General features: G+C 36.6%; 2 protein-coding genes across 2 annotated transcripts; one reads left to right on the plus strand and one right to left on the minus strand.

Moving 5' to 3' along the window:
- Nucleotides 1–8: 8 nt before the first annotated feature.
- On the plus strand, nt 9–2014 carry LOC143588829 (3-isopropylmalate dehydrogenase 2, chloroplastic-like; the record flags this gene model as incomplete). Its single annotated transcript, XM_077069743.1, has 7 exons — nt 9–77; nt 173–259; nt 405–521; nt 1232–1339; nt 1446–1499; nt 1586–1738; nt 1805–2014. Coding segments are annotated over 7 exons (663 nt in total), but the record flags the coding sequence as incomplete, so codon positions are not given.
- Nucleotides 2015–3436: 1422 nt separating this feature from the next.
- On the minus strand, nt 3437–5095 carry LOC143588822 (trihelix transcription factor ENAP2-like). The gene is made up of 2 exons (XM_077069735.1): nt 4906–5095; nt 3437–4709 (listed from the first exon to the last, which is right to left on the minus strand). Exon 2 carries the CDS (start codon nt 4678–4680, stop codon nt 3637–3639), a length of 1044 nt encoding a protein of 347 aa, XP_076925850.1. The 5' UTR covers nt 4681–4709; nt 4906–5095; the 3' UTR covers nt 3437–3636.
- Nucleotides 5096–10689: the final 5594 nt, after the last annotated feature.

Genomic DNA, 10689 nt, shown 5'->3' on the forward strand with positions numbered 1-10689 from the left:
GAAAACCAAGGGGATTTGGAACCAATGAAAATGGTGAGGAGATTGGCTTCAACACCGAGGTTTATGCAGCATACGAGGTCACTTTTCTCAATCCTGAATTTCATTGAAATGTTGGTGTTTTAAATAAATGAAATGAAATACAAATTACTTTCTTTTGTCTCAACCCGACCAGATTGACCGCATTGCTCGCATTGCATTTGAGACAGCTCATAAACGTGGTGGCAAACTTTGTTCTGTTGACAAAGCAAATGTCCTTGAGGTACCAATATCTGATTTTTATTTATGGAAAATAAAATTATTCCAAAGTTCCATTACTGATTGAAATTGAACTCATATGTATAGTTTTATTTTTTGTTACTTGTTTTCGATTCTTTTAAGTAGTTTATTTGGGTATAATCGAGCAGGCATCGATGCTTTGGAGGAAAAGAGTAATAGCAATAGCTGAAGAATACCCTGATGTTGAACTCACCCACATGTACGTCGACAACGCAGCCATGCAGCTTGTCCGAAACCCCAAACAGGTGATTTTCTAAAACATGTCAAAACGTGTCATTACACATTTTTGACTCGTTAGAGATAAAGCATTGCCTGGATTGATATGACCATTTGTCAAAGTTGCCTTTTTCAGTTTTCTAAAACAGGTCGGCTCGACCCATCACAGTTTTACATTTATCTATATTTTTGACTCGTTAGATAAAAAATAACCGGGATTTTTTGTGTCAAACAGGTTTTTTTGCTCTTCTTTTTGACTCACTAAATATGTAACCTGGGCTGACCTGACCATTAGAAATTTTTTTTCCCTAGTTTTCTGAAACGGGTTGGGTTGGGTTGGCTTGGCTTTTTGACCCGTTACAATTTTACCTAGTTTGTTGACTCGTTTGACCCGTTAGGGATAAAACATAACCCGGAATGGGTCAAAAGTCGAAACATGTAGGGTCTGGCTGAACGGTTGCACTTTTGCCTATCTTTTTGACCCGTTTGACTTGTTAGAGATAAAACACACAAACTGGATTGACCTGATCATTAGGCAAAGTTGCCCTTTTTTAGTTTTCTAGAATGGTCAAATTGGCTTGGGTTGGGCTGACCCCTTACACTTTTATCCATCTTTTTGACCCATTAGAGATAAAAACATAGCCCGGATGGACGGATTGACCTAACCATTAGTCAAAATTGCAGTTCGACCCAATACAAAGGGAATTGAAAATCAACTCATAACATCTTCTATTTGCAGTTTGACACAATCGTTACAAATAACATATTTGGCGATATTTTATCAGATGAAGCATCAATGATCACCGGAAGTATCGGGATGCTTCCGTCCGCTAGCCTTGGTGAATCGGTATGAACTAGCGAGGCCCACAATCACAGTTTGATAAATCATAAAACAATCAATATGAACATATGAATTCAACTGACTGGTTTACTTTTGTTGTGTTTGTGTGTAGGGACCGGGACTGTTTGAACCCATTCATGGTTCTGCTCCTGATATTGCTGGACAGGTATCTAATTATTCGTCATTTGAAATTTGATGCATAAATTTTTGTTAATTATTAAATATGGAAATATTGTTTTTATTATTATGTAGGATAAAGCAAACCCATTGGCAACCATACTGAGTGCTGCAATGCTTTTGAAATATGGTTTGGGTGAAGTGAAAGCAGCCGAGAGGATTGAGTCTGCTGTGCTCAATACTTTAGATAGAGGGTACCGTACGGGTGACATTTACTCTGATGGAAACGTATGTACTTTTCTCAAAGTGTGTTTTTATCATTTTAATACAAATATTAATCGCAGTCCCGTGCAGGTTTTGGTTGGATGCAAAGAGATGGGTGAAGAAGTGTTGAAGTCGGTCAATACAAAGACACCTGCATCAGTTTAATATTAGTCATGAAAAACACAGTCCTTTATAGAGGTTACCTCAAGATTAGAGCATTTAACTTTATTTCAGTTTTGAGATTATGTTGTATGTAACATGTTGGTGGAATTCTTATGTGGATGAGTTCTGTGTTCATGAAATAAAAAGGGGGGATTAGTCATGAAATAAAAGGGGGATTAAGATATTTACTGTGTTTTTTGTTTTTTTTTATTGTTTTTCATGGATGGATATTTTTTGTTGTTCAATTCGGTTTCTTTGGTTTTCTAATGGGCTAAATCGGTTTTCCCAGGTTTAAGGGAAGATAATTTTTTAAAGCCGAAAATTGAAACAAAATCTGATTACCTATAGTGGATCCAGCGAAGCAAGTGTTTCAAGTTCTTGTATGCTTTACTTTGTAATTTTAAGATTGACTTTGTTTTTAGTAGGATTGGTTTTGCTATTCAAAAGGAGGTTGTAACGCAGCTTGTTTTCCGTTTGCCTGTCATTTTCTTGTAATCGTTTTGAATTTAATGGTAAAGTAATATAAAATATATGATCATCACTCCGATACTAAAAAAAAATAAAATAAAAAATTTCTTAAGAGAGAACACACATACAAAATAAAATTGTTATATAAAGTGTCCCAAAAAGTTAATATTAACAGATTGGTGTATTGGAACAGGTGCTTTTTTACTTTTGTTATTGAAGATATTTAACTTAATCACCCAAAAAATATTGATTTAGCAAATCTTTTTCATCTTGAATGTAAATTTGAACCATCTTTACTGGTAACTCCTGTACGAATAGTTTCATTAGTTTGGTTAAACCAAACCAAACCATCTAATTTTCAGCCTTAAGACCACGAGAACTCAAGTCTTGACCATCATCGGACCCATGTCATTGGACATAAGGTCAATGATTCTTCCTCTGTACATTTAGGTGGGGAATCAAAGGTACGTCCCTTCGATTAGCTCATGGGTCCAACTAGAAGGCTGATTTCTTTATAAGACGACTTTTTGCCTCTAAAGTTTGACATTCTTCATCACTAGGCAGACAAATTCTTTATATTCTCCATCATATAACAATGCTTGACATTTCACTCAGAACAGTTTATATGCATACAATCACTGTAGAAATTGACTAAATGTAACCATCCTTGAAAAAATATATAAATAATTATGCATGAGCCGAACTCAAACTTGATAAATAATAAACGTACCGAGCTCGAAAAACCATTAAGAAAGCCAACCTCGATTATGATGGTTGCCTGGTTAGTGATCGATAGTCAGACCTGTCTGTCTCATGACAGTTTTTGAATCTTTGGTGTTACTCAGATTAGTTTACACAAGGATCAGCTAGACAGACTAGCATAGAAATAAAAGTTCTAATCTTGATAGCTTTTGTTATCTGGTATGCCTTTTTGCTCAATAACCTTATGAGGTTGTAATATTAATATGCACATTTAATTAACATGACACTTACTTCTCTAAAAAGAGTAACAACATAGCAATATAAAAGTCAAAACTCTGTAAAAAATAGATACAAAGTGAATTACTGAAAATGATAAGATGCTTAATAATCACACAATCTAAAGAAAGAATATCATCATTCATCAAGAGGATCTTTATGGAACAACAATTTTGTAACAAATTAAGCAACAGATGACAAGGATATACTTTATTATACATCCATTTATTGCTTAGAATCCGAAAATAGTCGCATCCTAGATATTACACAACAAGTTCATATGTGTTAACAAGTAAATATGGTCAAAAGATACATTACCCGCTAATGTTTTCAGCAGAAACATCATTATCTTCGTAATCTCCTTGTCTTACTTTTGTAATCTCGGCTTGTGCTCTATCAAGTATTTGTCGTTTCTGCAACTCCAAATCTTTATGAAAATCCATCTTCATTTTCTCCAGCTCTATCATCTGCTGAATCTTGTTATTTTCAATCTTTTCATATATCTCGCTGAATTTATTAATCGAATCTGCAAGCAATTTGAATGAAGTTTTGGGCTTTAGTTTCTTGGGTGGAACTGGAAGCGTATCTGATTCATCATCGTCGTCGTCGTCAACGTCTTCGCCATCGTGAGAATACGAATTACCCGAAATACCCCTCGTTTCATTCACACCGTTCCGGATATTTAAACTAACACTAGGGTTTTTTAAAGCACTCCCGCCTGACGACAGTAACATATCCATTTTCTTGAAATATACCCATTTGGTAGTTACAATTTTGCCCGAGTTTAAACTGGCTTTCTCCTTTTTGTATTTTTTCTTTAACGTATCCAAACGGTTTCTACATTGAGAATCGGTTCTTTCAAGCTTCGACTGCTGTGAAACTCTGTCTGCAACTTCTAACCATTCATCAGATCTAAGACTCTTCCTTCCACATTTTAAATACCGTTCACCCCAAGCGTCTAACAACACAAACGTCTCGTGCTCACTCCAGTCCGTAAGCGTGTTCCTCCCACCGAAAGACGGTTTTGGCGCAGAAGTAGGAGGCGGGACCCGAGGTGCAAACTCATAACTCGATAACAAGCTCTTCAACTTCCGTTTCTTCGGATGCCTTTGCTGATTCACATCATCATCATCATCTCCACCATCATCGTCGTCGTCATATCGATCATCATCATCGTCAACACCGTCCCCATTCTGCTTAGTTTCGTTCAATTCATTATCACCGACATTTGCCTCGTCCTGTTCTTCTTCTTCCTCATCTTCTACTTCATCATCATAATCATTATTATTATCCGACACTTTAACAACCTCCGACTGACCGTACCCTTGATTCAGACCGTATTCACGATTGTCATCCATCACACAACAGCCACAACAAATAGCAGTACCTAACAAAAGTCAAACTTTACAAATCAAGAATCAAAAAAACTAGCCAAAAATAGCAAAATATCCTATAAAATTTCAAACAATTAAGCTCATCTACTCTACGAACAAAACCCACAATTCAATTTCCAATCTTTACACTAAAAATCTAAACATCAGTCAAACTGAGTATCTTAATCAATTAAATAAGTGAAATTTTACCTCGATTGACCGGAATTGGATAGAAAGAAAGAGCAAAACGTGGGTAATTAAGAATGAGGAAGCGAGAAGAGTGATTGAATATGAAACCCTAGGTTAAAGAAGAAAGAACTTGAGTGAGTGTGGTTTGTTTATTTGGGGATATGAATATCAATATGAGAAAGTGGACAGTGTGCATCGGGAACAGATTTATAATATTAAATATTAATATTTGTATTTATAGTAATATTTAGGCCGCGAGGATGATGTAAGCATCCGGGTGGGTGGGGCCCGTATGAAAATGTGGGTCTTAAGTACCATCCACTTTTGATGGTCACGTATAAAAGTTGTCTCTTCATAATTCAAGGTTATGATTCTAATGTTGGAATTTTATTTTTAAGACTGAATTACAAACTTTGTCTTTTAAAAAAAACTAGATTACGGTTCGTGTCTTCTTTTTAATTTCTTTGCAGGCGGTGTCCTTTAAACATTTTTTTTCCTACATATTATGTCTTTTACGCTAACCGGGTTAGAAAAACTCAATTAAATACCCTCATGTCGCATGTGAGGGCATTTTTGTCTTTTCACACCGCCTTTGTATCTTTCTTTCTTCTCTCTCATAAATTAAACAAAACCAAACCTGCAACTTTTTTTCCCATCAAACCCAAACCCTAATTCTAAAAATGACACCCACCTCCTACTCTAACTCTACTCCTACTTACACTCCTACTTCTTCCACCTCCACCGCCGCCGCCGCCAGTTCTTCCACCTCCGCCACCGCCGTTGTTGCTTCCGGCGGCAATCTGACACCGACCCAGATTATAAAATAAAAAATGATGAATACCCATGTGTGGAACAACGAAGATGATGTATGTGGTGGTGGTGGTGTTGACAGTTTTTCCAGTTCTTCCATCGCCGTCGTAGCAAGTTTCTCTGCCTTGCTTCCGGCGAAAATCCGACACCGACCCAGATCAAGAAATCGAAAATGATAGAATACCCATATGTGGAACAACAGCAATGAAGATGATGCAGGTAGTGGTGGTGTTGACAGCTCTTCAAGTTTTGGCGATTAAGAAGCTTAAATACGACGCCGTTAAGGCGATTAAGAACAAAGCCCATAAGAACATGGTGCTTGTGGAGGCGAAACACCGGTGGAAAGTCCGACGATCGGACCTGATCATGCTCGGAGTTGATGGCGGCAACTGATCTTCCATTGTTGGTGAAATTGAGAACTGGGTTTTGCAATTAAGGTGTTGCATTTAAGGAAACTAGGTTCAATTTTGGAAATTGGTGGTGATTTGATGGAGAATTTGGTAAGATCGAATTAGGGTTTTCGAGCGTACCTAAAGGAAGAAGATGCGTGTGAGATTATATAGGTGGCCGGAAACCGGAGGTGGGGTTGGTGGTGGATTTTAGGGTTTTGCAAGTGGTGGGAGGGGTGATAAACTTTTTGAAGGTGTAGACGAAAAGAAAAAAATTCCTTCACATGCGCCTCACGTGAGGGTATTTAACTGAGTTTTTCTAACCCAGTTAGCGTAAAGGACATAACGTGTAGGAAAAAATGTTTAAAGGACACCACCTGCAAAGAAACTAAAAAAAGGAAACTAACCGTAATTTGGTTTTTTTTAAGGACAAAATTTGTAATTCTGTCTATTTTTAAACGTGGTTACTTGATTAATTTTAGTGGGAAGATAAGAAGTCCAACTTATTCTAGTTTTTATTGTTGTTGCACTAGTTTTCGGGTTGGATCGGGTCTTGGAGATACGTGTAGACGGGATCTTATATTTCTTGAGTTTGAGATGAAATTCAACATATAAATTGTAGTTAAAAATTATCATTTTTTGAGTTTAAGTGATAATAATCAATGTTTTCAGACCCGGCCCGGATGTCGGCATGGACGGCTTACCGGGTCAAAGGTCGGACGGGCGGACTAGTGTTTGACCCGGATGACATCATTAATAATTTAAATATATATTTATATATATATATATGTGTGTGTGTGTGTATATGTATATATATTAGACAGAATTACAGAATTTGTCCTTTATATTTACACCAGATTTCAGTGCTCGTCCTTTATCTTCAAAATTGATGTGTTTTATCCTTTATGTTTCAGAATCTAACATCGTCTGTCCTTTAGCCCTAACCCAGTTAGTTTTTCTCATTAAATTTGACCACTTGACCCTCACGTGAGGGCATAAAAGTCTTTTTCCCTTCTCTTCTAAAACCTGCTCCAACCTCATCAAATCCCATCGTTCCTCTTCGTCCCGTGCCACAACCACGACCACAACTAGCCACCAATGCCGCCACCTGCTGGCAACCATGACCTGTCACCATCCTCCACCACTTTCATCGAAACCACCACAGCGACACCTCTTTTTTTCGGCAACACAGTCGCGATCCCCCTTCTCTCTCATGAGTCTCTCTCTCTAAAAGTCCCACAAATCACAATTATATATGTTGTCCGGCTAAAGCTACCACCCACCGCTAGTTTCAGGTTAGCCGGAAAAGACTGAATGGACTAAGATTAGTCTTCCGATTTGGCCGGAATAATGTGATTGAGATCCGATTAGGTTTCCATTTTACCGGAATACGATGAATGGACCTCGATCAGGGTTTCAATATGGCTTAAAGGCGATGAATGTGCTTCGATTTAAGGTGGCCACCTTCCTCTGATTAAATTAAAGTGATGAGAGTGACGAGGGTTGCGGTGGTGGTGGCTCGGAGAGAGAGAAAATGGTGGTTGCCTTCTTCACCGGCACCGATAATATCCCCCTGGTGCGATTATAAATGGCGGTGGCTCGCCGGAGAAGACGATGATGGCGGTGTTTGAACGGGAAGAGAAAGAGAGATTTTCAATTATTATTATTATATATACTTTTAATTATTAAAATGTTTTCTATAAATGTGTAAAATGACCAGATTATTTTCACATGCAAGCACATGATCGGACTTAACGATAAAAACTAACTGGTTTAGGACAAAAGGACAAATGGTGTAGCATTTGGAAACGTAAAGTACAAAATTTGTTACTTTTAAAAATAAAGAACAACCACTGAAATCTGGTTTAAACATAAAGGACAATTTCTGTAATTCTGTCTATATATTATTCACATACATATAAAAAATAATGATAACCCAAAATAATAATAATTACAAACTTTAATGTTTATTAAAGTTTCTCAGCCAAAAAATAGGCACCTGTTAACTTTCTGACTGATCCGAGAGAGGGAAGATCTACACTGCATCCTGCGGACGTTCTTGTGCTTGGATGGGCAGGGGGTAAGCATGCATGTGTCGACCTCACTGGGGTGTCACCATTGGTGGGGCTGAGAGACAGTGATTTCGTTCTGAGACAGGCGGTTTTGAGGACGGAATCTAGGAAGGTTGTTAAGTATGAGGCAGCGTGTTTGGAGAATCAGCACGTGTTCATTCCATTTGCCTTCGACACATTTGGATCTCTAGCTCCCGATGCGGTTCGCTTCTTGGAACGAGTGCAGAAGGTGGTCCACAGTGACCCGTAGAGCCCGAAGAACCAAGGATTTATATTTAGTAGAATAAGCTTTACGATCCAAAAGGGGATAGCGGCGCAACTTGTTGCTCGCTTACCCATTATCCGGATGTAGTTTGGTTTGTGTTAAATGTTAATAAAAAATCATGTCTATTTAATATTAAAAAATGTTTATTTATATTTTATACATTGTCTTTAAATATATATGATTTATGTTTGATCCATAGAGACATCAGTGAATCTTGGTTGGTTGGCTTATGGGATAATTATTAAAGTTTCTTTCCAAAATAACCCAAATTTGAATCCTGGTATGTACATTTCATTTTGAATTTATAATGAAAATATGAGTTTTACCAGTTCACCCGTTGGGTCAACCGGCCCAAGCCGACCGCCACCCACAAAACCCGGCCAGGTTTTTAGAAACGATCAAAATACACTGACCCGACCCGGTATAGGGACCGGGTCCCGATCAAACCTGTCCAACGGGCTGGGTTTCAAAACGCTGAGAATAACCCATTAAGTATGTTTCATAGATGCCGGTATTATGGATGTGCGCATGTATTAAAAGCTAGTTTTAAGGTTGAGGGCTACGTTAGACCTATTAGGTCGGATTTTATCTTAACCTAAATCCAAATGTTAAGCGCGATATAAACATATGTCATCACTTCTACTGATTAGTGTGGTAATCGTATTTTCTAAAACTATTTTATTAAAAAAGCAAAATGTCACATAAAAAAAAGTTGTAATCACGCTATCAATTAGTATAATGTGTGTTTGGTTTAAAGTTGCCAAATTAATATGTACGAAAGTGTTGGCTGGTTGCTGATAAAATAACAATATATGTAAGTTTCCAAAAAAATTAATAAGTACACGAGTGATGCTTAATAATAAGTACGATATCAAACAGATGTTTAACCCACATGGTTAAAGCCAACGGACCTGAGTTCGATCCCCAAAATTTAAATAAACAGAAGTTAAAAAAAAACGAAGGGCCTACGGTTGAAGTTCCGCTTTCAACTAGACCGTTTAACATCTATCTCCAAAGTCCAAATGTATATATGCTTAATAGTTAAAATGGGAAAAAAAAAATTAAGAAGTGCATGCCATGTGGCGTCCACCCATTGATCTTTTTTTAATACATAATATATCATAGATATTGTCCGACTTGCAATTAGCATAATCTTTAGGAAGAGATAATTCAAGTGGCCCGTAAGAATCAAGATAAAGACAACTGTGCCAACTTGATATTTTGGTGTGACTTCGCTAAGTTAATTCTTAGAAAATCTCTAATCAAACCATTTGTCCTTATTTCAACAAAGGAAGCACATGTCTTTTCGATCTTTTTGTCTTGGTTCCAATTCAACATTAAGCAAATCCGAACTAATTGAAGTCCCAAATTTCCAAAATTGGGTCATGTTTAATGATAATGACAATATTAATTTTATAAGTTCAAGACTTGAAACATACAGAAACTTTTGGAATGTAGATCAAACTAATTTCTTTTACCTGCACATTTTGGAGCATGAAAACATAAAAATTGGAATTATAACCCAACTAAACTGAAATAAACAGATTAATAATCTGGTTAGTGGTTATGAAATTAACATATTTGATGTTGGTGAGATGGCAATCTAGCTAGCTTACAATGTGGATAAAAAGGGAAATGACATATGGTGTCGATGATGAGATGGCAATCTCTCAAGCACACAGTGTGGATAAAACAGTTTTTAATTTGATATTTCATTTACCATAGCAAATAAATAATACTACATGCCACATTTATCTTTTATATAAAGTAATCTATATCTATACTACCTATAAAGTATGAGTGAGGGACCTCTTAAATTTTAAGAGATACCAAACTCAATGTTTTATGTACAACACACAATACATCAAAAATATAAAATTAAAGGTAATTAAGTCTTTTCATTTCTTTAAAATATACTTATAATTTTGGTCCCTCAACTTCACTATTTTTTTTTTGTAAATTTAGATAATAGTTACACATATGCCCCCTAATTCAAAACCAACTACCCCTCGACTTTTTAACGGTCATATCTTTTCACACGTTAATATTTTTGTTAAAATAACTACATCATAAAAACGAGTATTTTATTCTCTTTAATTCGAATATGATATTTGCTATAGTTTTATAATTTTAAAAATTTAACATGTTACACGATTATCGTGTAGAACTGGTAATAGGTCAAGTCGGTGAGCTTGGGTCATTTGTAAAAGTGGATTAGGGTCAGAACAATTCGATACAAAAAAAATGGTTAATTTGGTTCGGGTTCGAG

This window comes from Bidens hawaiensis, unplaced genomic scaffold, assembly GCF_021521415.1.
Source record: "Bidens hawaiensis isolate Kalapana, Puna unplaced genomic scaffold, B.hawaiensis_p1.1 tig00036798_1, whole genome shotgun sequence".
Taxonomy (NCBI): Eukaryota; Viridiplantae; Streptophyta; class Magnoliopsida; order Asterales; family Asteraceae; genus Bidens; species Bidens hawaiensis.

Bases quoted from the DNA above. Each gene is read 5' to 3' on its own strand.
- LOC143588822 (XM_077069735.1), bottom strand. From the start codon at position 4,680: ATGGATGACAATCGTGAATACGGTCTGAATCAAGGGTACGGTCAGTCG.